We start from the raw sequence: 20,582 nt of genomic DNA on the forward strand, positions 1-20,582 counted from the left end.
CATCATCGACGGAGCGACCGCGCGGCAGGCATGGTATATTCTCTCTCTGCACGGATTCCAGCGGATAAGTGGAAACCCTGCAACCCGTAGGTCGCCGGTCGAATCCGTGACGTCGTCTACGTGCCGCTCGTCTCGTGTATCGGCGAACGTTGTGAGATAATCGTAACGCGGATAAAACGCAGACGTGTCGAGGTATTCTTTCGAAGGGATCTTTACGCGGTGCGCGCTGGCCGAGTGGAACGAGTGCGGAGCGCGCTGTTTTTTTGATTTCGCGGGGCCTCCGGATTCGACATGGGAATGCATACGCATGTGAGATATAAGAGAAAGAGAGAGAGAGATCGCGAACGTCGCTGATGCAACGAGCCACATGCGTCGAGCTCGTCGGAGCAGTATGGTACCCCTTGATACTCCGCCGCGATGGATATGGACGTAGCGCTCGTAAGTCCGTAGAGATTCGTTCGCGGAAACGTGACGGTGTCCCGTCGACGTGCGATCGTTCCGGTAGCGAGGTAAGGTTAAGTTTTGCTGTGCGGTACAGAAGCTCCGACTGCCGGCCGTCGCGCGGCAGCACCGTTCAACGGGTCGCCGCTCCGCAGCTGCGAGGCGCGCGCGTTTCAACTTCCAACTCGAATCGGAGCAGTCGGAGTTAAAACGCGTTTGGAAGTTTCAAAGGTCGTAAATATATGGATTAATTAAGATTTTAATATTTGGGTGATTAATTTATCGGATTGTTCGATTACTCGAACTTGGATATTTTAACTATGCGAATTATTCAAATCTTGACAGTGATTCTGACGAGGCATCATATTTATTCGAATCTGTGAGTTTGTTAACTCTAATTCGAACTGTCTAACTACAAGAAATATTATTAATTAATCAATTAAGTTTGCTAGAATTTATTTTATTATTTCTTCTGAGACAGAAGGTTTTATCACAGCTGAAAGAAGCTATCTATTTAAACATATAAATCGCTTAAGTTTTCTTTGAATCTTAATCCTTACGAGCAATCACATTTTTTTTAATCTATGAGTTTGTTAATTCAAAGTGGAGCTGTTCAACTACGAGAAATATAATTAAAAATCAATTGTTAAGTTTGCTAGAATTTATTTTCCTATTTCTTTTAAAACAGAAAATTTTATTACGATCGAAAAAGCTAAACATATAATTTCTCTAAACATATAAATCGTTTAGGTTTATTTTATCAAAATTTAAAAAATGTTTAATCAAGTTTTCTTTTTTATTCCTTAATTAAGTATATAAATATTGTAAATTGTATTTATTTATTTCTACACAGAGCACATAGAAAGCAATCTTGTTATATGTAATAGAATAATAGATACATGAAAGTACAATTTTAATAATTTTGGTCATCATGTTTTGCCATATGTTTAGTCTCTTACGCAAAAATATTAGCAGGATGATTTAGCGAATGGAATTTCGCAGGATTCAAATTTAAAAACGACAAACGTTTATTTTTTATAGTGTATCAATTCTCGAAGTCAGCAGCGCAATCAGTAACTTCCTGCCTTGAAATACTCGATAATGACTTCTCGCATATCGTTATCAATGCGAACTCGTCGAGGAGTCTTTCCTCGGTGAAGCGTTTTGCGGATTTTTCGCGATTAACAGCAGCCTCGAGGCCACGAGGGTTCAATCTCGATCAGAGGCGGCGCGGCACGGCGCGGCGCGTCTCCGGAGTCCGGGATCGCCCATTAACCGTGCGTCTAGCGATCCGCAAAAGCGAGACGACGTCGTAAAAGGGGAGGGACGGTCACGCCGCGGCGCCAAGGCAGCTCTGGGGGCTCTCTCTCTCTCTCGGCTCTCGAGAGTCTCGAGTAGCATCGCGGGCGGAACGCTTCTTCGAGAGATGCTCCTCCATTATCGTAATTTGCAAATTTCCCCGGGACCGCGATGAAAAACGACGAGAGGCGCCCGTGGTTTCGCGTTGAAACGCGCGAGTGCGGCGCGCGGAGAAAGGGGCGGCCGACCGCTATAAGGGGTGGAAAAGAGAGGAAGATGGCGAAGCGTGGGGAGAGAGAGGAGGAACAGGAACCGCGAAGACGGTGGCGGATTGGCGGCCTCGGGCGCGGTTGCGGATTCTCGGCGTGATGCCGGTGATTCGCGGCTCTGGTGCCCAGTAATCCCGGGTTCCCCCCTCGCCCGGGCCCTCGTATTCCTCCTCCCGCGCAGCCCTCCCTCGGTCTTTTGATACAACGCGGCGCGGCGCGGCGCGGCTCGGCTCGGCTCGGCTCGGCCGTATGCCGGCGGGACGGGGAGCTCAATCTCGCGGTAAATACAGCAATCGCTCGCGATGTGCCGTCCGCATTAATATAATTAGTCACCGCGAGCGTTTCGAGAGAGCGATGCCGGGGAGCGGATTCCGTATTCTCTCGCTTGCGCCCCCGGGCGACGCACGCACGCACGCATGCACGAAAATATCGCAGCCGCGCTTAAGTATTTCGGGGGATGCGAGTATCGACGACGCGCCGCGCACCCTCGGGGCACCGCGTGCGTCCCGCGTCCACGACGCGACAGACGAAGTCGCTGGTCTCGTCGTCGGCCGTTAGCCCCGATTATGCTCCGTATATACCACGCCTCACGCGCGGCACTCGTTCCACATCGTTCTGCGAAGGACACCGGCGATAAAATTCGGGTAATTCGGCGGCGTATTAATATGCGACGTCTCTTGTATGTCTAGCATGGCTCCGAAGAAGCCCGAGGAACCCGAGCGGAAGCCGCTTATCGGTCGCGTTGGTACTAATTTAAAGATGGGCATAGTCGGAATACCGAATGTGGGGAAGTCGACCTTCTTCAACGTTCTCACCAAGAGCCAAGCAGCGGCCGAGAATTTCCCCTTCTGCACCATCGATCCTAATGAAAATAAGTATCTCGATATACTCGTGTGAGAATCTTGAACGATATTAATAGAATTTAAGTCTCGAATATCCTCGATCCCTCTTTCCTATTTCTATACGTTATTATATTATTAAAAAATATAATTAAGTTATCCGTTGAGATAGCTGTTTTTTTTGTCTTAATAATAATCAACCGAACTCCATTTTAAATTGCACTCTATCTTATTTACCTGAAATAATAATTTAAACGGCGCATTTATAAACAAATAATTTCGACGTCGCTTGTTTAACCTCGCTCGAATATACAGCCACGTGACAAAATATTAAACTGAAATTAAAGTCGTCGATATATAAATTATTGATAATTACGAACCGAAAATGTGCGACAAACTCTTGGAAAAACGGGAGCGGAGTCATGCCGAGAACGTTTTCGTCGACGAATCGTTTATCACGAAAAGAAGCTTTCTAGAATTAATCGGAGATTCTCGTTTTGTGCAAAAAATTGTTGCACCCTCCTCAATTGTACATCCAAAGGCTAATTTATATTACGCTTTCGCCGAAGATATACATCCGATGGAAAGGATCGTCACCGCTTCTAAGTTTTTTGAAAAAGAAAAGCTTTCGCCGCAAGCTGTGTCTCGCGAGAAACTCTTTGCGAATCGAGATCCTTATTCGAAAGACGAGGCTGTAAATCATTATCTTAGAACCGATCCACCGAGTTTCGTTATTTTTGGGAAACCTGGATTAGATCATGCCAATGTAGCGTCAGCGGTAGCCGACGCTTGGAACTGCGTTTTAATTTCACCCACGTCGCTCATTAAGCAAGAGATCGATGCTGGCACTGACAAGGGCCGTTACATGGAAAAAATCTTGCGGCTCGGTAGATCTGTAGGACCGGAGATTCTTGCGAATTTGATACGAAGCAGAGTCAGGATGAGGGATGTCAAACACAGAGGCTACGTCATTGGATGTTTACCGTTTATTCCTAACAATGTAAGCTTCGATTATTCATATTGTAGTTCCGTTTCGAATGCAAATGGTACTTGTCCAGAATTTTGCGAAAACGCGACGATTGAATCCCACGAAGCGCACGAAGATTCGATTACGTTCGATAATTCGGGTTGTAAAACGCAATTTGATTACGTGCGAGAAATCGCTCGACAGATTGACGAAGTATTTACCGTATGGCCGAGAAAACCTCTAATAATTATTTATCTCGTGTGTTCGAAGCGAGATGTAGCGAGCAGGTGTGCGCGCCGACGCGTAAATTATTCGACAGGCGATATTTTTTATGAAAACGAATTCACGGTGCTGTCTGAATCTGAACGCGACGAATCGGACACTTCGTACGACTTCTCCCAAGCTGCGAACGAACTGATCGCGGATGACGATCGAAGATCGGTGAGATTAATATCCGACGTGACGAACGATATCGTGGCGAAATGTGACCTTTACGAACGATTGGCGTTGCCAGTAATCGATAAATGGATCCTCGCACATGATCCTCAGCATGTAGTCCGCGTGGACGGCCGCAGTTCCGTGCGACGAATACTTCAAATCCTCGAAACGCGTTTGCGTACTTTGCCATTACTACCGTCGATCCTTCCGAAAGAGATGATCGAGCAGAATGATGCACGTTTTCCAGAAATGTCTTCAGAGATGACGTCGAGCGATGAGTTCGCGGAGAAATCTGCTGAAGAGACTTTCGAGATGCTGAGACGGAGAGAAGTTGTGTCTATCAAATTTCCCTGGAGACTTTCCGCGTGGAACTTTTACTGCCCTGTCGAGCTCGCTCAAGGACGAACCGTTAAGGGACTCCCGAAGCACGCGGTGCGATTCCTGGATAACATATTTTTTCTTTCTTCTCGAGAAGCCAAAAACTTGTTCATCGAAAATCCGAGAACATTCTTATTGCCGCCGAATCCGCGACCGGCCTGCAAGGTAGCGGTGTTCGGGCCAAAATACGCTGGTAAATCGGAACTTAGCACGAGGTTGGCGGAGATTCTCGGCGGAACGGTGATAAATGTTGATAAAATTATAAAAGAGTTAGTTAAACAACGTGAAAAGTATCCGTTTCAAGAGTTCGAGAACGATTCGAATGCACGAGTTTCGCTGAAGCCTATCGACATATCGGTTGATGAAAAAGCTGATATTATTATACGGAACATCAAGCGAATACCTGACGAGAAGTTAGAAGATGGGCTTCGTAGAGATGGTGGATACATTGTCGACGGAATGTGCGTGGACGTCGAAGTCTGGCGAAAAATTGTTGAGGCTAACATCGTTTTCGAAGAAGTTGTCGTTTTATTCGAAGAAGAGCCGTACGCCTATCTGCTGAATAAGTTTCGCATTTTCTCTTATCTTGACGATTCTATAGACGATACGAAGGCGGATCGTGAAGAACGTAGAATATTGAATGAGGAAGCGGAATGGGAATATCTTGAGCATTTAACGCAATTCGAATCGGAGTGGGCAAGATTCGCGGGACAAATTCCCGAATTTAAAGGAAATGTGATAAAGTGCAATCTCGCGAATATCGAAAATGTAATGGAATATGTAATAAATTATATTAGACATCGTTTCGATGTCGTCACTACCGCCGCGAACGTCGAAGAAAAAAATAAAGAGGACAAAATACTGGAAGAAACAACAGCCATGGAAAACGAAGCAAATTTGGCTGATAAAGATGTTGAAGAGAAGAAAGAAGACAATCTCATCGTCGATCTCGCCACAGCCGAAAGGCTTCTCGACTGCGGCTACTATTTTTTCAGTTCCTTCGGTCGATGGTGTCCCGTGCAAATATACAATGCGATACCAATTTCAATGTTTCTACCGATGAAAGCGCGCGGTCAGATTTTTCCAGTCATACGCCGTCCGCATATTTATTTCCTTGCGGGCGAAGAAGCCCTCTCCGCGTTTCTGAATGACCCCTCGAAGTATCTCGCGCGGGACCTCCGTCCGCCACTTATTCCGCTTCGAATCTCTATCATCGGGCCGCCGAAATGCGGAAAAACAACGTTAGCAAATCGTTTCGCGAAAACGTATGGCATGAAGGTAATTACTCGCGGCAAGGCGTTGCGCCACGTATTGAGATACTATCCTTGGACCGAGTCGGCGCGAATAATCGAAGATCAGCTTCGAGCCGGCCAGACTGCTTCGTGCGAATCTGTAACGCGTGCCATCGAAATGTTCTGCATAGGACCACGCGCGGCGACTCAGGGTTACATTCTGGACGATTGTCCTGCGAATCGTGAGGAAGCCGAGCAGCTAGCTGTCTTAGGAATACAGCCGATGATCGTGCTTGATCTCAAGGCGGATTTGGAGTTCTGTCTCGAATGCCTCTCCTGGGATAACGACGACACGAGAAGCCCATTGAATTTATCCGCCGATTTTCTGTCGCGACGTTACGAGGACTGGCAAACGAGCCAGGCGAGCTTTCGGGACTGGCTAAAAGGATTCTCGCAGAACGTGGTTGAATTAGATGCAACGAAAAGTAAGTGGCACGTGTGGACTCGCGCGGATCACGCGGTACGCTCGCGATTTGCCGACATCGTGCATTATTTTCGCGAGGCGAACTCGGACAAGGTTCACAGTTTAAAGCACATGTGCGTATCACCCTACGAGTTTCGATCACGGCAGAATCGATTCAAGTCGTACTGTCCGGTTTGTTTGTCCCGCGAAAACATCTTGAAGACTTCCGGCCAGTCGGTGACCAGTCAGGGAATGGTCCAGTTCAGGGAATATTTTTATTGGATCTGTCCGCGACATATGAACGCCTTCGTTAAGGATCCGCTGCGTTACCTTTCACCCGTTACCGCGTCTCTTCTCGACGAGCTACCTCGGATTTTGCGGGAGGTAGTTGACCCGGAGCACGCTTGTTGGGCGCGACGTCTCCAGGTCGGCGGGTTGTGTCTAGTGACTTACGTCGACGGCCTGCCGGATCGCAGGCTGACGCCGGGCAGAGTCGAGCTGGGTGTTATCCTCAAGGATAAGGTATATCTCTTTTGCAGCGAGGAATGTCGCGAGAAGTTTCTCGCGCAGCACGATAAATACTCCAATACGGATATCGCGTTTCCTCGCGAGCTCCCGCCGATCGAAGTGCGACGTCTGCCGGACCTGGGTTTTCTGGAGCAGACGGTGGCGAAAGCGCTGGTCGAAGCTGTGAATCTAATCGCCGCTCGTCGTCCGAAGATATTCGGCCTGTCGGCGGCCGTCAGCGCGGCGATTTGCATCGGCGTTCACTTGAAGACGCGCAACGTGACCGAAAACTTGATCGAGATGGACATATACGAGGCTGCGAGCAAACGAATCGCGGGACGAGACAGAATTATAGAGATCGTTACTGACACTATGAAGAAGAAGTTCAATCCCTGTGTATCCGTGCCAAAATATTCCGATTAAATATTATGTTGTACGTATGTACGTCATCGCGTGGACATGTTTATCTAACAAAAATATCTGTGTGTTCTGCGAAACATTATTAATCGCTTTTACGTTGTCGAGAATTCAAGCTATTCCCATTTTTCTTTTCCAGCACGTCGCGTTCCGGTGCCCGACACGAGATTCGACTACCTCTGCGAATACTTTAAACCAGCTAGGTAAGAAACAGCGACGAATGTTCCCAAAAAGTACATTGAACGTAGCATAGGGTAAATGTGTATAACACAGAATGGAAGCATATAGTACGCGGCGTAAAGATGCACCCTCGTGAAGGGAAACGAGTCGGAATAACCGGGGACATTTCCATACTTCTTCGCTTTTATTCTCGCAGCAAGACGAGCGGGGGGGGGGGGGGGGGGGGGGGGGGAGGGAAGGGAGCGAGGAGCGATCTGCAATTCAGATTGGTCTAAATTCGTCTACGAAACGGCAAAGTCCCCGTTCGTCGGCGCTACACGTTTCTTTATTCGCCTCGGCACGTGATGCAGCATTCTTAATGCGAGCAGCGCGCGGGCGGTAGATTTTCGAATAAAACAATCGGCAAATAACACGGCGACGCGGGGCAGATGACGGCATCTTGAAAATAATATAGTATCGATCGGGGAAATACCGGCAAAGCCAGTTATTTTCGATTATCGTGAGCGTGCTCGAACGTCGCCATTGCGCAAGGGAGCGCGATTCTCGTTACTTACTTACTTACTCGGCGAGAGAGTCGGACAGTTAATAAAACTCCGCTCTCTCCTCGGTCGACTTCATACGCGGATGCCTGAATGTAAATTGCGCTTGTCTTGCGCCAGATTCGACGGGAATCGAAGCATTGAAAATGCGAAACAGCGTCGGATCAAAGAGCGGCCGATTCATCGGTGCCCTCCTCGCCCGCCCTATTATCGTTTGCGTTCTCTCGTCGTCTATGTGTCGGACCGACGGACCCCTTCCCCGACTGCCGGCACGTGTCGGATGATTCGACGATCCGTGATGAAAGCCGGCTAATACACCATCCCTCTCCCTCCGTCACTCCAATCGTCAGTTCGTCCACTTTCACCGACGCCTCCCTTCAAAGGCTAATTGTTTAATGAGCCCGTTGGCATTAGCATTTAAATACACCTCGTTGTCACTGTCGTCTCCCCCCCGGTTTCCATTCTGCGCGCGTGCATCACGCGGCACATGCCTTCGACCTTTAATTCGCGATCATCAGTGACCTCCGTTGCGATGAAATCAGCGAGCGAAAAGCGCGGTTCGCGTCCTCGGAATACTATCCCGTGTAATAACAAATTACACATGTCTCGGTTTAGACTTTGAAAAGTTTAGACTATGGCTAAAACTACGTATGTTGTCCGACATTTATTCTTATCTGATAATTATAATTAGAAATTCGGATTTCCAGTAAAGTTCCCGCCTTCCTGCACGTAATGGACATCGCTGGACTGGTGAAAGGCGCCTCCGAGGGACAAGGCTTAGGAAACAGTTTTCTCTCGCACGTCGGAGCGTGCGACGGCATATTTCATCTTTGTCGTAAGTACGCTACCACTTGCCACGTCGCCGTTCGTCACTATCCCCGTTCATATTTACTCGATTCGTTTCCGTTATTAATATCGTCGTAATGTTCCGCGCTGACGTGCGCGGCGCGTCCTCGCGTAAATAAATAAATCGCAGGAAAAGCCGTATTTTCACGGAATCGCGACAAGAATGATTACGGGAAAAGAGGGAAATCTTTGTCGATGAGATCGAGAGATTGGTCTCGAACGATATTTACCTACTCCACGCTCGATGAACGTGTAATCGCGGATGCGAACTTATTTTTAGTATTTTTACGACACGTGTACCTCGCTGGCGTTACGTGTTTATAGCTGTCGCTAACTATCTTCCTGGAAACGCATTACATTATTATCCTTCGCGATAATCCAGATCGATCGACCTGCGTCTATCTTATTACAAATATATTCGCGTGCACCTCACACGTGTGAAATGAAAAATAAAAGCAAAAAATATCATGACGTAATAAAATATAAATTCAATATATTTAGTACATATTTAAAGGATCTTAATTTTTTTGGAAAGCGTGCTTAATTGCTAGCGCAAGTTTAATGCAAGCTTTGATCAACTATTCTAACATTTCTTGTTTCTTGAGAAACTCAATTTTGAACTGAGAAATTTAATTGATTAGCATCAAACATTTGTGAGTAACACATACTTAATTATTAATGTTATCACGATCAAAGTACACGAAGAAAATATTGTGATATAAATTATAAATTATAATTTAAATTGTACATTACGATATTTGAATAATCACAATAATCCTTTTGTAAAATATAAAACAAATAGGTATATCCTTGAATAAAAATATCTGTAATTTCCGTTATAATGAAGGTAAGTTCTAGTACATGAGAAACATTTTTATTGTAATCTTACAATATTTTCTTCGTGTAAAGCGCGAACGTTGCCGAAAGTGAAAAAGTGAATTTATCTTGCAGCGTTCGCGCAGAAACACGTATAATTGTCAATAAAATCAGCGGCACGCGGTGTTTTTTCATATCCAGGGCAAGGGCCACAAGCGGCGTAATCCAATATTTTACATCGCGATAATGTAACACGCAGTAATTCGCTAAACGGCTGCTGATTTGTCTGAGAGAACGATCGTTAGGTATATATTATATTCGCACTGAAAATAACATTTCGAGGTAGTTCTGCCGGTTAATACGCCCTGGCAGGCTGACAGGTGGTAATTTTTTCAATTAAACCAACCCGGCAATCTTCGCGTGGCGGTGGCGGCGGCTCGCTTAAACAGTCGACATGCGAGCCTCGCATTGAGGCGAGCGTTACTTAACTTACGAGCATCGCACAGCCCCAGTTTCGAGATTACGCTTCCTCGCTCGGCGCGCGTAATCTGTTTACTTGTGCTTTATTAGGTGCCTTTGAGGACGACGATGTCACTCACATTGAGGGTGATGTCAACCCCGTAAGGGACCTCGATATCATCAGCGAGGAGTTACGACTGAAGGACGTGGAATTTTTGAACGTACACCTCGAGAAGCTCGAGAAGCTCGTGATACGTGGTAATGACAAGAAGCTAAAACCTGAATACGTGAGTGCCTGATCATTACATTTCAGTAGAATAGGTCTTTCAATGGGGAAACGCATTGTCCACGTGAAAATATATTTTCGGTAATTGAAAGAGCGACCAGTTTTGCAAAAATTCTACTCGGCTAAGAATGTTTTCATTTGCCATTATCGAGTTTTCTCGGCATGTCATTTAGGAAGCTTATCGTTTGCTCTGTATGCTATAACCGGCGCAACGTAACTACTGACTTTTCCTACGTACACAGTGACACGTCCTGAGCTATCGTGATAATTTCATAGGAAAACGAAGAAAATTGGTATTCCCAATTAGTGATAACGCCCTAATTCCATCGATTACAACAAGTGCCTACGTATTGTTACTTCCTGCAAACGCGACATCGCATATAGAACGTAAATCACGCGATTCGCGTTTCATGCGCTCGACCGTTCACCCTTCCTTCGGCTCCATTGACTACATATTGAAATTTATTTGTACACGAAGTCACGAGATCGTCTGTGATGTGATGTGTTGCAGGCGCGTATTTAATATTTTTAATACATAAAATTTCTTTAAAAGACCATAATTCGGATTATTATGCCGAATCGATTTCTCACCGAGTTGCTCTTTGTCACGAGACTCTGAGGAATTTCTGGCGTTTTTTCCCCCTCGCTTGATGTTCATACGCGGCGCATGAACGTCTACCGAGTACAGTTGCAGCCCCCTTTGTAAGGCCAACTACGAAATTACCGAGGAAATTAAGAGAACGCGCGCGGGCGAAACGAGGCTTCCTGGAACGAGTCGATCGTCGGATTACCTTCCTTCCGCGGATTGACCCACGGCAATTACCGATCTCCCCCTCGTTCTCGACTTTGCAATTTGGCAAAAGTTTTCGAGAATTCGAAGCTACCTTTTCGTCCTTTCTCTTTCTCTCCCTCGGCGGAGCTAATGGGACCGCGCGCCCGACTAGTCCTGTACGATCCTCTAATCACGATTCGATCGCGAAATTATCCTACTCGATGGCCCGCGTTCGTGCATCCGAATGTCTGGCGAGATCGACGAATGTCGAAGTCGTTACGTTTGATTGTCGAGAAATAAGGCCGTTACGCAATAGAAACGAATTTCGAGATTAAATGGAAATTTTCAATCCCTGTTTCGTAGGATACGCTTCTGAAGGTAAAGGGCGTCCTGACGGACGAGAAAAAACACATCAGGTTTGCCGATTGGAGTGCCAATGATGTAAGTTTAAACGTTTCACATTTGTATTTTATCACGAATTATTAAAAGAGTCTTCTATTTTAATTTTGCATTGCGCTTTCAACTTTTAGATCGAAGTATTGAACAAATATCTGTTCCTTACGTCAAAACCGATTATCTATCTGGTAAACCTGTCGGAAAAGGATTACATACGCAAGAAGAACAAATGGTACGCGATTTAAACAAGTATACTCCTCCTATACCTATCGTAATCGCTCTACGAGTTTGTCATATCTTTCGCGATTCTCTGTAACAGGTTAATCAAGATAAAAGAATGGGTCGACAAGAACGACCCGGGCGCGGTGTTAATCCCTTTCAGCGGCGTCTTCGAAAACAAGATTCTCGATATGGACGAGGCGGAGCGCGCAAAATACTTCGAGGAACACAAAGTCACCAGGTCGGTATCTTCTCGGTCCGTTATAACGATTATTACTAACTTTTACCCTCTAAATGTTGCTGTGTCGCGCTCGCAAATAAGGGGGTACGGTCCCGCGTCGTTTACCGCCGCCTTAAAACTTAGAGAAATTCGGTAGTGTGGCTCTCTCGCATATATGCGTCGCTCGTTGCCGGCCGACGACGAAGCGCCGCGCAAGATTGCAGGGAAAAGAAGGTCGGAACGTTCGTAAAATCCCGCATCTCCCTCGGCCGAGTTTTGGGGAGTTCCCACATTTAGCTATGCACCGAGTTATTCTCTAACGGTAATAATAATGGTGGGCACGGTCGGCGTCTAGACCCCTGTCCCAACTCTCACCACGTGGGACGGCTAATAAAAACCGTGGCCGGCTCGGCCGCGGCGCATATTATATTTTTACGAACGGCTATTCAAATTCTTGCAAAATTGCATAAAAACCCCTCCCGCCCTCGCGGGCACGCTGGTATAATCGAGGAGGTGGGTGGAGCGAGAAGTAATCGGTGGTGGTTCGGCAATTCGATTGGTTAGCGGGTCATTTGTACCCCAGGGCGGTGCGTGCGTTGCACGTGGTATACGCGTACAGACTTGCATCACGATCTCTCTTTTTTTTTTACTTGTCAGAGTGAATTTTAATCGAGCCGTACGGCACAGTTGCAATTATCAGCCGAGACTCAATTAGGGTATTGAACAACGTTGAATTAAATCCGACACGATACACTAGAAAGTACTTTAATAAGCGGGAAAGAGATGCGGATGTTGGGAAATACTTAGAAAAAAAATTAAGGCGAGCAAAGAATACACGTTTGGTATTTTCTCTCTGCGATATTCGTTATATAACATTTCCCGGACTTTCGCGGCAGTGAGGAAGAATCCGCGATACCCCCAAAAGTTTGCTTAATGATCGGGGAATCCAAACGAAGGGACGGAAGATACCGTGATTTTATTTCGAGACCGCAGATAACTGAGGCGCCGGGGAATAGGTCCCCGGCCAGAGTCGGAATGATAAAATTGCGGTATTAAGTCGTTCGGCTTTATGTGTATTCTCTGAACTCTCGGACTTTCGTCCGAGGGCCCACCGCGCGTTGGACGGCTCCACAGTTGCGCTAACCCGTCATTAGACGATATTTGGCCCGAGACAATCTTATTCCATAACTCGAACACTTCCCGCTTTGACCGCGGACGCGCCTTATTTTTTCGTGATTCGCGGAAAGTGAGAAACATATATCTCGTTGTTCGACGCAACCGTAGATAGTAGAACACGTATCCTGGTTTCAGTAAAGAAACGCATTTATTCACTTTTTTTTCTCTCTGTTTAGTGCACTTGACAAAATCATCGTACAAGGATACAAGGCGCTACAGCTGCAATATTTCTTCACGTCTGGTCACGATGAAGTCAAAGCGTGGACAATTCAGGTAGACTTAGAGATTCATAGTGCATTTAAATTAAATAAAAATCGCATATTGATTTATTAAATGACATCAATATAGTTTATGAAAAAAGTTAAAATTATATATTTAAAATAACATTAATATTAATAAGAAAACTATGTATTATCTATATATTTTTGATGAATCTCTTCTCCTCCCTTATCTTTTCATCATAGCATAACATAAATTTTAATTTTATGAATATACTTTATTAATGAGCGTTAATGTTGTAATATAAAAATATGTTCTATTTGTTCACGCAGAAAGGAATGAAAGCGCCTCAGGCTGCTGGCAAGATACACACGGATTTCGAAAAGGGATTTATTATGGCGGAAGTGATGAAATTTGAAGATTTTAAGAACGAGGGCTCGGAAGGAGCAGTAAAGGTACTTGAAACAATTTCCGTATTAGACAGTACGTTTTTTACTCATTACATTACCTTTTATTTTGTTTCCAGGCCGCCGGAAAGTACAGACAGCAAGGACGTAATTATGTAGTTGAGGATGGCGACATTATTTTCTTCAAGTTCAACGCAGGCGCCGGGTTGAAAGACGCGAAGAAGAAGTGATGGCACGCATTTCTCATGTTGTTGCTCGTCCATCTGTACATCAACATGATCCTGTTGTCCTGTTGCATGCATTACCCGCGCGTCGATCAATCTAATTCGCTCCCCGATCCTCCTTGACTCTCTCATTCATGATAGGCATGTATACGTGCTAATGATAACGACAATGGTAATTATTTTTATATTTTTATTCTGCAGAATCTAGAAAAATTAATCGTGCTACGTTTGCAAGACGTTTTATTGATGTAATTCAATATTCTCGCTCAAAATTATGCATAGAGAACAACGCACTCGATGTCCACATATTATTTCTTTTGTAAAGAACAACGTTGTCTACATAAAAAAAGGAGATAGCATTTCATGTTTATTTCTGTGTACATAATTAGCTGATTATGTAGATTGCATTCTATATTTTTTGTCTTTGGTTGTGAAAATGTGCCGACAGGGAAAAAAAGGAAAATGAGAAGAAAGGAGATGACGTGTACGTAAAGCATTTCTTTGTACTCTTCTGTATTTATTCTACAAATATTAAACTACATTGACATTTAAATTATTCATAATGTGCGAATGCGTTCTACTGCATGCACATCAAGTTATCATGATTATTCCAAGATACGCTACAATTCGTTAAAATCGCATACAATTTACGTACCGTAGTACTTGACGAAGAGTTATCCTCTACGTAGGATGATGTAAATGGTTACAGAATCAAACTCTAGATGGCACGAGAAGTTCACATTTGCTTCTTTGGTATAACAACTACGAAATTATGAGAAACGACTTTAAAAATTTATTTTTCTATTTTAGTCCTTTTAGGAAGATTCGTGAAATGTCGCGATTATTATTAAAGATTTTATCCATTTTTATTTGACTGTATTTTCAGCCGTTGCTGAAATCTTTATCGAGAAGTCGGGATTTCAGCCATTGATAAAAATCTACCTCCTGTGCGAGCACTTTTCTCAAGGCCACGTCTTTAACTCGTAGCTTTAAAGTTGCCGAAAAGATGGACGAGTGCTTCTCCTTTGGTCCTGTATATAAAAAACGGGTGTGAAAGAATGACAGACGGAATGCTCAATCGATAAGATTACATTACATAGATATGTGGACGGCAAATATTTATACGAGTACTTACGAAAATGATCATAGACACGTATAGCGCCCTTGAAAAAATAGGGAAATTCGGCTGCAAGCGCGTTTAGCGATTCCTCCATGTAATCCAATATGCCAACAACAGGATACCATCGAATAACATTTGCTTTAGCTCGTTCCGTCGCCCACGTATTATTTTGTTCCCTAGAGGAAAACACATGTACAGTAAAAATCAATAGCAGCCACTCTACTACTTCTTTTTCGCAAAAATGTTTATCCTCGCTCCAGCGCGTTCAGACAAATTAACAGAGATGCCTCGCTACTCAATAAAATGTTACGTGAGATTATACGCAATCAGATTTATTTGAACTGACAAAGATGTTAATACTTACATACAACGCGGATCCTGCCCACAAAAATAAGGTATAACCCCATGATAAAGCATCTCTTCCTCTCCTTTTTTATTCCTAAATCATGTCAAAACAATACTGTTACTTCATTGTAAAACTTTGTTACCTTTCATTCTCTCCCTTCCCTCGATTTTTATAAATATAAAAAAGATATATATAGATACCCCCGTTTTTGGAAAGGTACATTGGTATCTACATTAATATCTGTTAGCCAAAAGAAATCCAAAAAGATTTGCGTTTTTACGAAAAAAAAATTTTCTATATAAATTAATTAATAGTAATTGCTTCTTCGTTTTTTACGCCATTTCGCCTTACGTAGGAACTCTCTACTTTCGGATAGCGGGGGAAACTTGAATATATGTGCATATACCTTTGCCAGATTCGTGGGTCCAAAGGATCTCTTACTAAAGATATAAAGGTAGGCCCTTGCCGTCCAAATTCCGAAAAATTCAGGAATCTTACGTCCCCGTCGAAAGTTAAGGGAATAGCTTCTTGTCTGATGATACCCGTAATTTCTTCCACCAGCAACTCCTGTCGAATTAAAAATATCTTATGGTTTGCGACAAAAAACTTTCGTGAAATATCGTAAATAAAAAAATATTTATTTAAATTATTCGTAAGGTCAGTCAACGTTCGAGTCTCGGATAGAACTCAGGAAAAATTCTTTCTCACCTGCTGCGAAGTTGACAAGAGTCCATGATCGCCTGGTGGTAGACGTATGTGCTTGAAAGCGTTGTACCCTTGCAACCGCTGCAGGATCAGGACCATCAGCTCGGCGCCCGCACCAGGTATGCGTGTCAGCATGAGAACGTGCTTGTGCTTGTACGGCAAGTCGCCCAATTCAGCGAGGGACGGTGTGACGTACCGGCGCGCCTGTTTGACAGTTAAACAATCGTAAACAATCGCGAAAAGCCGAAGACGGAATTTAATTACGCGAAATTAACAATAATTGTTTTTTTTATTCGACCTAACTGGCTATCAATTATAATCGTCGTGACGTTTCGACCATTAGTTTTGGCCAATTATAATTTAATCGCGCGGAATTAATTGTACATAAATTGCCGATCACGTTCGGCGACCGGCGCGATTATGATTCTGTAATAACACGAAACACGAACGACGCGCTCGCGCTCCATACTCATGCTCGAAGAATGCACTCTCCGTTGCGCAAGCACAAGTGATCTCCGGTGCATTGCTTGGAGGCTGCATCTCCGCCACGCTCACTAATTAAATAATTAAATCTAGATATATTCCGCGGCACACGTGTCTCGAAATTGATACAAGCTCGTAGAATACATTAAACGTACACGACCATAAGATTCGAGCGGGGACATTCTGAGATGACGTCAATGCGGGATTCGTCAAATTTTCTAGTTCATGCCACATTAATATACAATCGACGTTGAGTGTTATTTAGTCTTATTTATTACAGACATATATTTGGGTACAGTTTTCACCTGGCTGCGGGTGGTCCATCGATCATCGGCACGCGATACTTCTTGCTCCTTCAACGCGCTACGTTTCTCGGCGATGATCGCGGACCCGAGTGATTCCGTGAACGACCGCGTGTTCAGAACGATGAGAACCATCGCCAGGCACGTCGAGAGTGATAACAGAAGACCGTGATGTCGACGCATTATTATTTTTTATTTTTTACCGTCGAATGTCTCCGATGTAATTTCACAGGTACTCAGCACGCGCGGATTATCGGGGCCGCCGCGCCGAGTAACTGAGGAGAATGTTAGTGGGTCAAACACCGTAAACTGCGTGATCCCTACATCTTCGCCGCAGCCTACGACCCCCACCGATCGGTTGATTGGGTGAAACGCAACATTTCACTTTCCAATATGCATATTGCAACGGGCGAACACGTTCGCGTTCGCGACTGTCTATACTATATGACTAATCCTTAAGGGCGACTTCAATTGAACCCGGATCAACTTAACCGGTGACTAATTCAAACGGCAGAATTGCAAAATTTCGAGCTATATCATTACCTTGTCTCTAATCTAATCTTCCTTTCCTTCATGTTAAACGGCAAGAAATGAATCGAATCGATTGCTTTACACGGACGAGGCGCTGCATCGTAAATAACCATTTTGCTACGCGAAAATATGTGACATACAAAAATGGAGCAGCAAAATGTGTTTTGCATAAAGTTGTATTTGTATTAAACGTACGGTGTATGGTTTGCTGTGAAATATAATGTAACTTTATTAAAAATATGAATATACAAATGAAGTATATAAAATTTTCTTAAGAGCCAGTCAGAGAAACTTGTTTTTTCTTTATTGCATAATATAGAAAGACCTTCTTGAAACTGGTCGACTCCTCTTTTTTTATTATATTATCTAATATTTTATTATATTATCTTATTGTATTATATTAATCATTATATTAATCTTATTATATTAATTATTTTATTATATTATGTAATATTTATTATATTTTATCAAACGATATATTTCGCAGTAGTGCAAGACTATTTTAATATTTTATCACTTATTGGAAGAATTGATATTCCTGTTGCTTGTCTTATTCCCTGTTCCTTTGTATTCAAGGCTTAAGACGTGCACATTGTACTACATATCCATGTCCCCATGAATATTTCCTCGGTGGATAACACGTTACGTTCACAATCTTTGATAATTATGTTTCACAGCAAAATGATTTTCTACCTGAAACCAAAAATTAAAGAAAAAATGTTATGCTCGTTATGGGACACCTAAGCTGTTCTAAAATATTTAGCGCTTTGTGAAATAATTTTTACATGAGTCTACGTCTAAAAAAAAATAAAACGATTTACTTCGAGGTCTACTCTTTCTCTCACGTTCCTTTCAATGTATTTTACGTGCTTGCGCATATAATTAATTTAATGTGACGATCACGCGGAATTTTGCATAACATTTTGCGAAAAATTTTATTATTACGTTTTTCATGAAATGCGAAGCAATAGGCTCGTTTATGGAAAATTAATTTTTTAAGCAAAACGAATAATAATTGGAGAACAAGCAACAGAGAATGCTTTATAATTCTTGAGCATCTTGGCAGCGACGGTTCATCGGCTTTTATTGTACGCGCGATTATCACGCTGCGAGAAGGATCGCGAACAAGTTTTTACGAACGACACAATTTAGCGTTAATTTTCTTAAAGTTATTTAACGAAGTTGCATTATATTTCATAGCAAACTATACACTGTACGTACGTTTAATACAAATACAACTCTATGCAAAGGTAAAAGTTATGAAGAATAAAGACGCATTCGTACAAATAAATTTGAAATATTTACAACGAATTACGTGAACGAGCGAATTATGCGCCCGTTCTTTAACGAAAAACGAAATTGTATTCACACACTTTGAGCTTGTTCGCATTCTCGACGTTCACATGCATTTCGAAGCAAGCTCGCTCGCCCTCGTTCGTGATCGTTCTCTTCAATCACTCAATTAATTATTAATTCCCACGCTTAACGAAAAATTCAAGCTATTTATTGAAGCCTTTTCCCACGCGAGTTACTTATTCGGAGTAGAAATCGAGACGGAGGCGAAAGACGCGAATTTCGAGGTTATCGTCCCCCTGCGACACGCGGGGCAATGATTCCATTAAGATTCGGATGTATCGCGCTTCGAAACATTTATTTCTCGTGTAAAATTTACTCACCGATTACGGAGCACTGCAGAAGATCCGCCAAATCACACCCGGGAGGGTGATACGCACGGCGTCCTGCACGGCGTTCAGCATACATTTCGCCCAGCGACGGCATTCCCACTCGTTTCACTCGACACTCGACACAAGAAGGAACGGAATATTCGGCGTACGTTCACTTTGCGACACCCCGTAACCGGATTTCTTTTCGTTTACGAGAAAGAAATTACACGAGCGCGACAACGTTTCGCACCGTTCAACCGTTCAACGTGTTTTGTTTACGTGTATTACTTGCCGGCCGCGCCGCCGCCGCCGCCGCCGCACCGCACCGCACAGTCGGGTCGGGTGAGTCGGGAGATCGTCGAACCACGTCGAACGCGATTGGCTCGCGAGACGAGCCCCCAGATCCGGCCAATCACGTTCGGCCGCTCCGAGCCGCGGCGCCGCGCCGTAGCGTCATACTAGGCGCGATCGTTGAATTCGAAAGCAGCGTACATACGTTCAAAGTCGCCGCGAGGCCGATTATTTTCGTCGGTGAGGTGCCTTGCCACTTGTTTCCGTCGACGCTCGGAGCACCGTTACCTGTAGTCCCTGTAGAAGTTACGCAGTCATTTTCTCGATGAATTTCGGACCAGGTGTGAAGTGTTTGTGCTCCGCGCGCGCGCCGTCCTCCGTGCTGTAATGCTGTGTTATTCGGAACGCACTCGTTCCTGCGATTGGCACACCTGCTTCCTCGTTCCGCGGGCCGCGGGAATAATTAGACAGAATCGACTACGCGCGAGTACGCGCCGTATACGCGTTCAACAATTTGCGACTGAATCGAGTGTCGGAATAAATGTGCTGTGCGAATCGCTCGCCCGAGCCGGAGACGTCGAGGCGAAGGTATGTACGGCAATTGTGAATTATTTTCAGCTTCGTTGCGATATTCGCGGCTGATAATCGCTCGTCCCGCCATGTCTGCGAACTCTCGATTCATTTCTCGTGTCGTGCCTTGAACGCTTTGCCGGAATTGTCGTGTGACTCTCTCCGTGTGATTCTCTCCGGCTGAGTCTACATTATAAAATTTCAATTTTTTGCGGGATATAATTGAGATATTCGTATAACGCGGAGTAAAATTTTTTTTGTACTTTGATTACGATTCCAAATTGAAAGAACGGGTCACAAAAAAGAAACGGTTATTTAATAATATTCTTAAATAAATAACGGAATTAGCGATAGAAACATTGTTCAATGTTTAATGTTGTTGCAGTTAGTTTTTATAAATTAATATATATATACATATTTTTTTTAATTAACATTTTGTCGTACATTTTTTGACAATCGATGCTCGCGCGTAATCTCAATCGCGCGCGTGTTAAAGCCCCCAATTCCACATTTCCCACATCTCAATAAGTGATCGTGTCACTTTGAGACATCCCGCCCGTT

General features: G+C 44.1%; 3 protein-coding genes across 3 annotated transcripts; 2 read left to right on the plus strand and 1 right to left on the minus strand.

Annotated features, from left to right (window-relative positions):
* The first annotated feature begins 95 nt into the window (after window positions 1-95).
* Window positions 96-14,562, plus strand: LOC112456198 (obg-like ATPase 1). The gene is made up of 11 exons (XM_025018599.1): window positions 96-192; window positions 2,699-2,880; window positions 7,393-7,453; window positions 8,677-8,804; window positions 10,202-10,377; window positions 11,512-11,589; window positions 11,679-11,776; window positions 11,864-12,004; window positions 13,336-13,432; window positions 13,711-13,833; window positions 13,905-14,562. The coding sequence occupies exons 2-11, from the start codon at window positions 2,700-2,702 to the stop codon at window positions 14,013-14,015; spliced, it is 1,194 nt and encodes a 397-aa protein (XP_024874367.1). The 5' UTR covers window positions 96-192; window position 2,699; the 3' UTR covers window positions 14,016-14,562.
* On the plus strand, window positions 2,896-7,385 carry LOC112456189 (adenylate kinase 9-like). Its single transcript, XM_025018573.1, has one exon. It carries the CDS (start codon window positions 3,234-3,236, stop codon window positions 7,254-7,256), a length of 4,023 nt encoding a protein of 1,340 aa, XP_024874341.1. The 5' UTR covers window positions 2,896-3,233; the 3' UTR covers window positions 7,257-7,385.
* Window positions 14,349-17,655, minus strand: LOC112456200 (uronyl 2-sulfotransferase-like). Its single transcript, XM_025018602.1, has 6 exons — window positions 16,969-17,655; window positions 16,184-16,384; window positions 15,882-16,042; window positions 15,494-15,568; window positions 15,145-15,305; window positions 14,349-15,040 (listed from the first exon to the last, which is right to left on the minus strand). The coding sequence occupies exons 1-6, from the start codon at window positions 17,146-17,148 to the stop codon at window positions 14,892-14,894; spliced, it is 927 nt and encodes a 308-aa protein (XP_024874370.1). The 5' UTR covers window positions 17,149-17,655; the 3' UTR covers window positions 14,349-14,891.
* Window positions 17,656-20,582: the final 2,927 nt, after the last annotated feature.

Source organism: Temnothorax curvispinosus, unplaced genomic scaffold (assembly GCF_003070985.1).
Source record: "Temnothorax curvispinosus isolate PA1 unplaced genomic scaffold, ASM307098v1 QBEX01006657.1, whole genome shotgun sequence".
Taxonomy (NCBI): domain Eukaryota; kingdom Metazoa; phylum Arthropoda; class Insecta; order Hymenoptera; family Formicidae; genus Temnothorax; species Temnothorax curvispinosus.